Source organism: Eublepharis macularius, chromosome 9 (assembly GCF_028583425.1).
Source record: "Eublepharis macularius isolate TG4126 chromosome 9, MPM_Emac_v1.0, whole genome shotgun sequence".
In the NCBI taxonomy this organism is placed as follows: domain Eukaryota; kingdom Metazoa; phylum Chordata; class Lepidosauria; order Squamata; family Eublepharidae; genus Eublepharis; species Eublepharis macularius.
In genome coordinates, this window is record NC_072798.1 from 82,030,518 (window position 1) to 82,043,848 (window position 13,331).

General features: G+C 42.9%; 1 protein-coding gene across 2 annotated transcripts in view; it reads right to left on the reverse strand.

Annotated features, from left to right (window-relative positions):
• The window catches only part of LOC129335940 (V-type proton ATPase subunit S1-like), a 97,427-nt gene that overhangs the window by 65,871 nt on the left and 18,225 nt on the right, over nucleotides 1–13,331 (reverse strand). For both annotated transcript variants that reach the window (XM_054988834.1, XM_054988833.1), the window contains exons 2-3: nucleotides 7,925–8,051; nucleotides 7,752–7,820 (exon numbers count right to left, since the gene is read on the reverse strand). In XM_054988834.1, coding sequence (XP_054844809.1) covers nucleotides 7,752–7,820; nucleotides 7,925–8,051 — 196 coding nt within the window. The remainder of the gene's footprint in view (nucleotides 1–7,751; nucleotides 7,821–7,924; nucleotides 8,052–13,331) is intronic.

Sequence of the window (13,331 nt, forward strand, 5' to 3'; positions counted from 1 at the left end):
AGGTAATAGCTATTTGGCCATCATCATGATAAGCTAAGAGATAATTAGCACGGCTGCTGTTCTCGAAACGTTTGGTTTATATTGCTGATAATCCAGTTTTTATATTTCTAACACATGCCCTATCGCTGGATTGAGAATTCACCCACTAATCATTCTTTTAACTCTGCTGAAAGGTATATCACTCAGTTGATAAAATATTCATCTGAACTTGACATAATCTCCTAAAGAGAACCAGCTGAGAAAGGGCAGAGCAGCTGATACAGTGGGGACAAAAAAATGTAATGAAAAATGAGTTTTTTCATCATTATCTATAATCTCTGTTAAATGTGTTCATAACAGTTGACCTGCAAAGTATTAATTTAGTGGTACTCAGTGACACTAGTCTACAGCACATGCCAGCTGGTTTTTGCCTTGCGATATTTGTCCTGAGAGCCAGAGTGGATTCATGATCGGGGTGACGGACGAGGGCTGGAGAGGCCTGGGTTCAAATCCCCACGTAGCTCACAGGGTAACCTTTGACCTGTTACTCACTCTATAAGCCTCGCCTACCTCACAGGGTTGTTGAGAAATAAAATGAAGGATCAGTGGTATATGTCTCCTGCTAAATTAGCAAAAATGAGTAAAGGTATGTCAAACATATGTTGAAAATGTGAGCAATATGAAAGAATAGTTTATCAAGTTTGGTGGACTTGTCTTAAATCCAAAAAAATTTGGTCACAAAAAATACAGAAAAGTTTGAAGATCAATATACAATTTAAGCCAGAAGACTTTTTGTTTGACTAACAGACAAACAGTTGGAAAATACATATGGTATCCTGTTTCTATATATGACAACAACAGCTAGGCTTTTGTATGTGCAAAAATGGAAAAGTACAGTATTGCCTTCAATGGATGACTGGATGTGAAAATGATGGCGTTAGCAGAGATGGCTAAGCTTACAGCTCTGATCAGAGGTAAAACACTGTCTATCTTTATGGTTAATTGGAAACCCCTTATTGACTTTCTGCATGAGATGAGAAAAAACAAACTGATGATTTGTGAATTTGATTTCTAAGAAGATAAATTTAGGGGCAGAACTGAAAAGGTAAATTTTGGAGGTATCAGAACTACAAGTATAATGTTTGTAAAGATATGGTAGGTGGTGTAGAGAAAAATGGAAAATGAAATATGTATTATTTTTCTTCGCTTTTTTCTTTAATTTTTGGTTTTTTCTCCTTTTCTCTCTCTTTTGTATTACTTCTTCTTTTCTTTCTCTTTTCTCTACCCTTTTTATTGAGCTTTTTAATAAAATAAATAAATAAAATACTTTTAAATAAAAAGTATTCTTCAAAAAAAGAGAGAAATAAAATGAAGGAAAAGAGAATCTTGGATGCTGTATGATAAACTTGTGGCAATGATAAAATCATGCATTTCCCACTCTATCTCCAGTGATTTTGCAGGAATTGGGGAAATCCTCCATATCTGTTACTTAATATGAAGTGGAATATCCATTTGTTCAGATTATTTTCATGCAAGATCAGCTTAAAAAGAACATTTTTTTGCAATTTATACCTGTTTATTAATAGAAATAAAGGCCCATAGAAAGGGCAGAAAGACAAGAATAAGAAAAGAGTAAACAGTTACAGAATTTGGAGCTTAAAAAAGAAAAAACAATAACACAGTTCATTTCCATTCTTCTCTACAACACTTACCTTTTTTTAAAAAGCAAAATTAGTCTCTCCAAAATTTTATTTTCCATTACTTCTCCCTTCTACTTGTTTTATATTCCCTCATTATCTTCTTAATGATCAAAACCATAAATCATCAAGTCGCTCCTCATTTCGTGCAGGAAGTCAATAAAGGGTTTCCAGTTAGCCAAAAAGAGAGACAATGGCCGTTTCCACACGGCTTACCTTATTCTGCAAAATAGCGAAATCTCGCAAGACACTGTTATAGTGCGAGAAGATGCGATAACAGCGTAATGTCGCGAGATTTCGCAATTTTGCAGAATAAGGTAAGCCGTATGGAAATGGCCAATGTTTTGTCTCTGATCAATGCTGTAAAGTTTAATTAATACCAGTGTATATATTGATAATTTATGTCCTTATAGTAAGGAAATTGTAGCAATACATAGTCAACGGTCTCTACCTTTCCAATTTGGCAAGAACAAACCCAAATGAGAAAAAGAATGTGGAGATATCTGCCTTCCAAGAAGGGTAAGGGTATTAAAACACACCAGAGTAAAAATTCCCTCATATCTGCTGGCAATAAATTTTAAGTATGGTACACTACAATAAAGTATTGCTGTGACCAGGCTGTATTGTACTGAAGGGCCAAATTAAGTGAATATGCTTGCTCCTCTTTGCAAAAATATTCTTCGGGGCAGATGTTAATTTTTTAAAAAAAATCAGAATTCAGTGCAAGAATTATTAAATGAATTTTATCTTAATGGAATAAACCTAGGATGGGGGTGCAGTCAGTGTGCACAATGTGATGTCACTTCTCAGGAAAACCAGAAGCGATGTCACACCGTTCTGTTTCCAACAATTCCTAGAGCAGCATGATGTCACTTCTGCTTTTCCCTGGAAGTGACTTCACGTTGTCATTGTGACAGTGATTTTTAAAATTTTCTCCTGCTTCCCAAAGGAGCAGTGATGGGGAACTAAGGTTCCAGTAGGTGGTCTCCTGCCATGGGGAAGATCTGTACCTGAAGGGCTGCCTGCCATGGGGGAGATCTGTACCTGAAGGGCTGCCTCTCCCAATACAAACTCACGCACTGGTTTAGGCCATCAAAACAACTTCTCCTGATGATATCCTCTGTCCAAGACTTCCTGAACAAAAGCAAGAGCTTTTCTGCTGTGGTTCTAGCTCAGGGCTGCCAAGTTCCAGGTGGAGGCAGGGCATCCTTCACCCAAGCTATCATTGCCCACAGCATCTCCAAGTGTCAGCAGGAGGAAAATAACAAAAAAGCATCATCATAAGCCCAGATGGAAAACTCAGAAGTGACAACAGGTAGCTTTAGGAATCACCAGAAACCCTACTGTTTTACTATAGAGTCTACAGTTTTACCATATAGTGATGGTAATTCCTAGAGTTACCCCTTATCACTTCCTGTTTTCCCCAGAGGTGATATCATCATGCTCACAACAATGCCCCCCACCATGTTCCCACCCCCAACCCTCCCACCAGTTCCCAGGCTCAGCCTGGCAACCTTATTACAATCCTTCATTCTGGGTTCCATACTTCAGAGTCACTTCCTTGTTTGTCTTCAAGTGACAGTGTAAAGCAGTTCTTCAGCAAGCACTTGGAGGTCTATGATGCTACTCATTGAGACTTTGGAATGTTTTAGCTTGTTAACTTGTAACACTTACGTTTAATACATCGGTAATTGGTTTGTATTTAAGAAGTTAACTGTGTGGATAGCCATTTTGATCCTGTGATGAGGCTGTGCATTTTAAAACTATACACACACAACAACAACAACAACAACAACAACAGGCTATGTCTCTTTTAAGCATATAAACCATTCTGGTATATGAGTATGGCACAAAAATAAACAAAAATGAAAGCTTGAAAATGAGAGAATGATCGCTCATATTTGAGCAAGACAATTCACAAGTTATCGGTTATAAAAGAAATCTTCAAAAATGCTCAACTGCTGTACTTCGCCGTTGAAATAGGAAGTAAATTGAATATTGAAGACAAATGGCAAGCCAGTTTGCAAAATTCCCTTCTGAAATGGAAATGCAACTTTAGTGGCATACAAAGCCATTAATCCCCAAGGATCTAAACAGCTGCTAATGTAGCTGAACAAATCTAATATCTGACTGCAAACATCTCCAAGGTCTGCAGTCTGATAGCTTTCCTCTGCAAGTAGTGGAGTTTCTGGCTTGTATAATACATACTGCTCCATGCTCGCACAACCACAATTAAGAGCTTCAGTGAATAAATTTGCACTTACTTATTAAAGTAAGTGAAATAAATAAAACAAACATTAAAATACATTCTCCAAAGTAGCCACAATCAATGAAAATTACAATACAAAATAAAAATCACCATAAATAACAAAGCATATCGTCCTGTCCTAAGTAGAGTTATGCCTCTCTAAGAGCGGAACTACAAGTAACAAAAGGCACAGATTGGACACTTGTCAGCTTCCCTCAAGTTTTGATGGGAAATGTAGGCAGCTTGGCGGAATGTTGGACAAGTGACAGTTGAAAAGTCCATTGGACAGCAGTCGGAGAGCCAAGCTGCAAGACTAGGACGCCTACATTTCCCATCAAAACTTGAGGGAAGCTGACAAGTGTCCAATCTGTGCCTTTTGTCACTTGTAGTCCCGCTGTAAGACTACTGCCTTGTACCAAGTAACACGTAAGTATAAGACTATCAGCATCTCAACTGAATCATCTGAAATTAGCTTCAAATGAAATAATCCATAGGCAAAATACGCATCATATGCCCATTGCCCAACACTTTGTGGAAAAAAACCCTGCCTTTTCCTGACACTCGATGGGGCTCTGTGAACTTCCCTGAGAAGCAAAGTCCCTAACTGCTGAGAAGGCACTATCCTGCATAGCAGCCCACTGCCATTCAGACACATGGGAACACATGGCAGGGCTTCCAAGGAAAATCTTAGATAATGGGGAAGTTTATAATAGAGAAAATGGCCCTTCATGTATTCTGGTTCTAATTCCACACACCATATGCAATATATAAATAATAATAATAATAACATTCGATTTATATACCACCTTTCAGGATGACTTAACACCCACTCAGAGCGGTTTACAAAGTATGTCATTATTATCCCCACAACAACAAACACCCTGTGAGGTGGGCGGGGCTGAGAGAGCTCCTAGAAACTGTGACTGACCCAAGGTCACGTTGGCTTCAAGTGGAGGAGTGAGGAATCAAACCCGGTTCTCCAGATTAGAGTCCAGCGCTCTTAGCCACTACACCAAACTGGCATTGTAAAATCAGTTGGACTACACTGAACCTGTGTCCTGCTGGTTTCATTCTGCACATGCTCAGAAGCACTTTATTGTGGCTCCATCTACAACAGGGCTCAACCTGCACTGTAAACAGGTTTTGGGGCTGACAACAGTTAAAACACTGGGGACAGGTTGTGGTCATATGGGCCATTTCCACATGGCTTACCTTCCCTCGGAACGACCCGGAACATTGCGCAAAAAAAGCAGAAGATCACATTTTCTCGTGCGAGACTTGCACAACGTCACACAAATCTTGCATGAGAAAACACGACCTTCCGTGTTTTTTTGCGTGATGCTCCGGGTCATTCCGAGGGAAGGTAAGCCATGTGGAAATGGTCTGAGGCAAGTGCATCTTTAAATAAAGTGGGAATTTCAAAGAAGAAAAAAAAATATTTCGAGTGCCTACGTTCAGTTAATCTATTTTATACTTGGGTGCTGCAGTTGTTGTTGTTTTTCCAAACAGAGAGTGCTGTAGAGCAGAACTAAAAGTGACAAAAGGCACAGGTTGGACACTTGTCAGCTTCCCTCAAGTTTTGATGGGAAATGTAGGCATCCTAGTCTTGCAGCTTGGCTCTCCGACTGCTGTCCAATGGACTTTTCAACTGTCACTTGTCCAACATTCCGCCAAGCGGCCTACATTTCCCATCAAAACCTGAGGGAAGCTGACAAGTGTCCAACCTGTGCCTTTTGTCACTTGTAGTTCCGCTCGTAGTGAGTGAGTTTCTAAGACAGTGCAGGCCACAGACAGGTTGGCTGAATGGTCTGACAACATGGAAAATAAATTAAGTCTGAAGTATAATTAAAGGTGGTGAAGTGAGCAGGAAAGCCCAATAATAATATTTGCAGGAGTTCCAAATTATAAGATAGAAATTCCAGATAGGTTTTAATCACGCCTTAATAGAATAACATATGTCTCACTGTTTCAGGTGGGTAGCCATGATGGTCTGGAGTAGATGTGACAATAAAAGCATGTGCTATGCTATAATGCAGTATCTCTCACAGGATGATGAAACGTTTTGTGTGATTAATGTGCTTTGAAATTATGTGCTTAAGTATGTTTAGAGCAATGATGTTGGGCCAAAAAGTATAAATAACCCCAACCCTTTTAAGACTGTGCCCACTTTTGGAATTTTAAGAAAGGGTAGATGGTGGGTGCCATCACAAAATTGCCATTGTGGGAGACCAATTTTTAAAATGGCTGCCATGGAAGGCAATCATAAAATGGTGGAAGTTTCAAGTTAAATGTTGTTGCAGGAATCTGGTCTGAGGGAAAATTGACTGGACTTAAGATGAAGTTCTGTTAGATTCTGTAAGGAGCTAAACTATTTCTCCTATGGGGTCAACAGGGTTAAACTTGATCTGACCAACCAAACAATCGATTTCTATATAAAATTGAGATATAGGTTTAAGACTAGGAATATATAAAATTGAGATATAGGTTTAAGACTAGGAATATATAAAATTGAGATATAGGTTTAAGACTAGGTAAAGGTAAAGGTAGTCCCCGGTGCAAGCACTGAGTCATTACTGACCCATGGGGGGACATTGCATCACGACGTTTTCTTGGCAGACTATTTTTGCAGGGTGGTTTGCCATTGCCTTCCCCAGTCATCTACACTTTACCTCCAGGAAACTGGGTACTCATTTTACCGACCTCAGAGGGATGGAAGGCTGAGTCAACCTTGAGCCGGCTACCTGAACCTGGCTTCCGCCAGGATCGAACTCAGGTCGTGAGCAGAGCTTGGGCTGCAGTACTGCCGCTTACCACTCTGCCCCACGGGGCTCTAGGAATAGGATAAACCCTATGTGTGGCAGCAACCAGGAAGAAATGGAGGTGTTGTTGGTCCTTTCTCCTTTTCCAAGCTCCAGGTTCCATCCATGCAGCCAAGGGTAGGCAGGTGGCAGCAGTGGTAGTCAGGAAAGGGAGAAGGCTCTGAGAAGGTGTGGAGGGAAGCCCTCCTCTGCCCTGCCACTTGCTCATCTTCTCTCTCAGGTGGGGCTGGGGTAGCAGGTGCAAGATGAGGAAAAGAGAAAACAGCAGCAGCACATCCATCTTTTCCTGGCTAGTGCTCGCCTGCTTTTCTGCTGCATTGGCCAAGAGTCTGGGAAAGGAGAAAGAAGCAGCAGCGCCTTCATCTCTCCCCAGCTGCCACCACGTGTCCATTATCTCTCCCTGACAGGAGCAGTGCCTCAAGAAGAAAGCAAAGAGCAACGCTGCCAATTCTTCTTTATCATCATCATCATCGGAACTCACACTGATTCTTTCCTGCATTTGCACAGACACTACTTCTCTGTTTTGGAGTTCTTGTGACCCCATAGAGCAAAACAAAATTTAAAAGTGCCCCTGTTCTTAAGAAATGTCTTAACAAATTAGTATTTTCCAGTATATGTTTATGAGGAAAAGCTTGTCAGAAAAATAAATTAATTATTAGGATAAATTTACCCCTTTTAAACAACCAGCTTGGTTTTGAATTTTTTAAAGGTACCATATGTATAAATGGACTTCCCAGTAGCAGGTTGGGAACGGAGAATGGTTTGTTCCCTGTTCAGTTTCATTGCCAACAATCAAGTTGCAGAACCAAACTGTAAATTCAGATGCCCTTCCAAAAGCTGTAAAGAAAATTACTGCCACTTAAAACTTCTTTTATGACATTTATCAAATCTGAGAGTGCCTTTGCCTTGTTACCAGAATTACAATGACTCCATCGCTTCTTTCAACCATCATTTTGTTTTGATTTTGAAGGCTGCTGGGGGAACGCCATATGGGACAGTTATGCTTGCCTGAACATTGAGAAATGGTGTTTCATTTCCAGCAGAGTCTGCGTAACGTGTGAAGTCATCCACGCTAAGCTGGAAAACAAAAAGAGAGCGTAGGTCGCAGGGGGGGCATCGTGGCTCATTACCCACAAGCTGCACTCAGGGGCCATGAGACGAGACAAATTACTGATACTTACAGTGTCTTGAAGAAACACGACAAGGTTTCTGGAATCTGCAGGAATGGTGTGTTGCAGTAACTTATGCAGCTTCTGCTGGGAGATAATGCCTCCTTCGTGTAAATTACTTGCCAAGCCTTGGAGAGATCTAAAAATAAAACAGCAACTTGTTTTTTTCCCCTTAGCACAGATGCTGAAACATCAAGGGAGTAGTTAATCTTAGAGAAGAGGAGGCAGTCAAGTGCCAGCAACGTCCTTTGGTCCTGAGGCTGGCTGCGTGCTTTGGGGGCGAGGGAGAGGCATTCTGCACATGCACAGACACCATTCCTTAGCCATGCCTTTTATTTATTTGTATATATTTGCTTCATTTATAGACTATCTTTCTCCCCAGTAGGGACCAGAAGTGGCTTGCATCATTCTCCTCACTTCTATTTAAACAACCCTTTGAGGTAGGTTTAACTGAGAGTGTGTGATTGGCCCAAGTTTACCCACCAGAGAGGGGATTCCAAGCCCAGGTCCTAGTCCAACTCTCTAACTACTACACCAGACAGTCTCTCAAAAGCACGTTTTCCCATCGTTTAAAAAGGCGCAGGCACTGCAATTGTCACGTTTTAGAGGTGATCTGCAAGCATTTTCTTGTATCCCCGAAACCAACTCCCTGTCATAAATAGGGGCTTAAGTGCAGATATTTTAATCAAGGTTAATGGTCACTTGTGAGTTTGGCTTACTTCTTATGTTTGTGTTTGACATGGAAAGGTATCCCAATATGATTTTCACCATCTCTTTAAGATTAATTTCCATGTAGTGGGATATATTTGGTGGTGTGCAATCTGGGTCTAGGAACCAGGGAAAAAGCCAGATTTATTCCAGTGAAAACCAGTTCCCCCAGTTGCCAATGAAGAACCCTGGATCAGATCCAGGTTCCTGGACACTGCTGGGTTGGATTATTTGGCTGTAGCACAGAGTTGCAGGCAGCTGCAGGCTTACGATTCTCTGGTTTGACATAGGAACTCTCTGATTCTACATTGGGATTCTCTGGTTTGACAATAACCTTGCAAGTGATTTAATGTTGAACCAGAGAATCCCAAGCAAGGAGGTAGGGGGAAGCCACAGAGTTTAAAGGACTTAGAAATGTTTCCTCCATAGGAAACAATGGACAGTAGCTGGGGGCAGCTTGTTAAGGGGTTCATAGAATTGGACCCTGGCGTGCAATCCTCCTGAAATTTGAAGGATCTCAAGGGGACAGTCAAGAGTTGGTTCCCTCAAAATTTGGTGGATATTGCTTAAAAAATGCCCCCCGGCCCCCAAGACATTTTCCCCCAATGGCTAGTTAATTCTGGGATTCTTTAACTCAGTTCAGAGAATCTGATACAGATTCCAGGAATCCCAGACTTTTAAAAAAACATGAAACTTGGATTACCCAGGTTTTCTTTTTGGTGCACACCCCTAGATATATCTTTCTAACCAAAATATTAGTTATTAAAACATGGATGTGTTGCAACCCTCTTTTCCCTCTCTGCTTCGCTTCCTATCCACCAGGAGACCTTTCTTTTTCCTTCAGATACTAGGATGCTTCTGAATTTATATTCCAGGCAGAACTTCCTGAAATATGGATTTATAGCTGCTACATCTTTATAGATCGCTAAATCGCAGGTGCACTGGGCCACCTCTTCCACTGCATAGCTGAACCTGCTACAATCTCTTTTTAAATATTAAAAAAATGTCATAACGTCTTCAATATAGGTTGACAAAAGATAATGACATCCCTCAGTCATGATTATTGGATGTTATAATATAGCAAGACAGCCGACATTTCAGCAGGCCAATCCAATGTAGCAATATTTGGCTAACATATCACACATTATTATATAATAAAAGGGAGGAAGCAGTCCCCTTTGACCACCCCAAAATGCTACTCTGGGGGCCATGGGGCCTGCATATACAAAAGCTATGTGGGGCAGGGCTTGTAGTAAAGAGAGAATTTGGAGACGATGTTGTGAAAATATTGGATGACTCCATCCATCCATTTCTAAAAGCAAGTGCAAATTTAAGTTCCTTAAAGTGGCATAACGAAAGAGTGTGGCTCTGAATATCACTGGCTGAACAGCAGCAGCACTGGAAGGGGTGAGTTGTTGTCTTCCTGCCCTGATAGCATGATTTTTGAAGCTACCTGGTCAGTCATTGAGGGGAAGAAAGGATGCTTAACAAGATGGACTCCTGGTCTGTTCTAGCAAGGTTGTTCTTATATGCTCTCAGAACCAAACCACACGAGACAAATTACACGAGGTTACGCAAGTGTCTAGAATCATGTCTGTTCCTACCTGCTCATGTCCATTTTACCAGGGTGAACACAAGTCCTGTAGTCCTATCCATGCACATGTTGTGTAACTGGTATAGTCACGGTTGGAAAGTGTCCATGGTCATAATCAGCAAGTCATCATTGCAGAGTGTCAATTTTGGGCAGCTTCCACTTCCCTGTCCCCTCTTTTTGCCATTAGATCTGTCTTACACCCAAACTGTTTTGCTTTTAATCTGGCATGTTTTTAATTCCCATCTTCTAGTTGATACCACTGCCTCCCTACTCCTCCTTCCTGCACTCTCCTCCCCTCTTAACTTCCTCCTCCTCTCCATACAGCGTCTTCGGTCGAGGTAAGAAGGAGGTGGGAAGAAAGATCATGGAAACATGATTAAACATCTGAGTAAAAGTTCAGAAACATGCCTAGTTCTTCAGTTCAGATCAGCAATACAGAGCAAATTGGGTAAAATTTGTCCATTATTTCCAATGGGAATTGCGATTCAGGGCTTTCCAGGGATCTAGGGATCAGGGGGGGGATTTTAGGACCGAATTCTACCAAATTTGCTGGGAACCTACCTCTAGCTGTTATCTAAAGACTTCCCAAGTTTCATGAATATTGGACTTCAGGGGGGCACTTTATGTGCCCCAAAAGAAGATGCCCCCAGCCACCTCCAATCTCCATTATTCCCGGTGGGGAAAACTAGGGAAGCTATCTAGGGGGCTGAGGTGGCATTTTGCAAGAAAAATCCTCCAGATTTGCAGAGCACCTACTCCTCACTGTCCTCTAAAGAACTCCAAAGTTTCATGGAGATAGGACCACAGGAAAGGCATGCTCTATGGGTTTCCCCAGTTGCTATCATTTTCTGTCCCCAATAGGAAAAAATGGGGTGGCTGCGGGCTCTAAAATGACCTTCTAAAAGTTCAAAATCCACCAAATTTGCAGTTGACCTACTCCTCACTGTCCTCTAAAGACCCCCAAGTTTCAGGAGGATTGGACCCTGAGAATGGCATGATCGATGGATTTCCCCAGTTGCTGTGAGTTTCTCTCCACAATGTCAGATCTGGCTAGGGGATTCTTTCAGACTTTCCAATTCATCAAACACCATTATATGAGTTAAAGGTCTTTCTTAGAGATTGATCCCTAGAAATGCACTTGTACATAGTAATTGCCTGGAATGGCAAAGCAAAGTCTTCCCAGAAAGGTTAGACCCCCAGTCTCCTCCCTCACAGTTCAAATGACAGTTAGTTAAAGCTGGTGCAGAGCTCAGAAGCATGAAAGTCCTGGAAAAGATGCAGAGCCGAGTTTCCCAAAGTTGGTTCCCAAACGGTCAGTACTGATAACCCAAACAAAATGTAGCAGAGATACAGCGAAGCAAGAAAGCAACTACACTACTCTACACTACTACCTCCCCCCCCCCCAGTAGATCTAAATTCACAGGTATGGCAGACAGGCTGGCTTGCCTGTCTGACACACAATAGAAAAAAATGGAGTGGCTGATGGCACTTTCTTTGGGGAGCTATAAAATGGCTCCCAAGGTCCAAAATCCACCAAATTTTCAGGGGGCCTACTGCTAACTGTCCTCTAAAGACCCTCCAAGTTTCAGGGAGATTGGACCCCAGAAAAGGCATGATCAATGTGTTACCCCAGTTGCTGTGAGTTTCTCTCCACAGTAGGAAAAAATGCAATGGCTGATGGCACCTTCTTTGGGGGGCCATAAAACAGCTCCCCAAGCTCCAAGCTCCCTGAAACTTGGGGGGTCTTTAGAGGACAGTTAGCAGTAGGTTCCCAGAAAAATTTGTAGATTTATTTTGCAAAATGCCAACCCCATCCCCCTGGATAGTCCCCATAGTTTTGCCCATATGTAATAATGGAGATCGGAGGTGGCTGGGGACAAACAGGTAGGAAAGAGTTGATTTTGGCTGACAGCAAGAAATGCTGCCACAGCTCCCAAAGTGGGGATTGTCCAGCCCCCTTCCTGGAGGGCATCTGTGAAAAGGTGTGGAACCCCCATTTTTAGTCCCCCCCCCCCAGGAAACTCAGTGGGTTTTTTTCCTGATACGTCCAATTGAGTAAACAAGTCTCCCTCTCAGAAAAGCTTCAGAAGAAAGTTTGAGCATGCGTGAAGAGAAGGTATATCATGGGATACCATCTCTCGTCTGGGAGGAATAGGGAAGAAACACGTTCCAGTCCGAGCACGGGATCGAGTGCTCATCGTGTGCAGTGTAGCCACGGTGTGTGAGTGAACAGGAAAGCAATGGGTGTGAGGCTCCTCCCTCACTGGCGCCCTCTCCTGATGGCTTGCCATCCTACCAGCTCTCCAGGCAGGTGTCCTCCGGCCTCAGATGGGCAGGGAAGGGGGTTGCACCACCTTGTTCCTTCTCCTGCCCTGGGAGTAGCAGCACCATCCAGCGGTCTCTCCCTGCAAAATCAGGAAGCTGAATTTAAAGGCCTCCCCTTGCCCCACCTCCCTGGCTCTGCCCCCAATCACCACCCAGTCTCCCTGACTGGCCCTGCTCCCAGCCTATCTGATAGGAGGGCTGGGTAGACTCTGCAGTCTCCTGGCCCCACCCACTCCATCCCCACCTAGGGTGGGGCATTTGGTCTGCTCTCTGCCTGGCTCACCCCTGCTGCTTCTGAACCCTCCCCAGTGGCTCCCTTGGCATCTTGAAGCCTGTGCCTGCCTGGCTTATGCTGATGGCAACCTCCTGTGAACCTGGATGGAATGGAGCCATCTGGGCAACTGCAGGAGACAGGTGAGTCTGCTGAGTGGCTGCAGGCTGTTCCCCAGAGTTGTGCCTGGGCGTCGGCTGCAACTGGCCTAAGGGTGAGAGAGGCCTGGAGGCCTGTAGGGGCTCCTGCAACTGAGGTACTGCCAGAGGCTGTGCTGCAGGGCCTAAAGAGGGTGTCGGGGTGGACAAAAGGCCGGCATCGCCGGACACGGGAAACATGTGTTAAGTGCATTCATGTGTCATACGCATGTAATTCATCTCGTGTAGTTTGGTTCTCAGTTGATTTGTTTCAGGAAAGAAAATGTAATCAATAATCTTCTACAGAGAAGCTCCATGTATCTATCTTGGTCCAAAGAAAAATCCCAAACCCAACCTCATGTGATACACTTGTCTACATGTCCA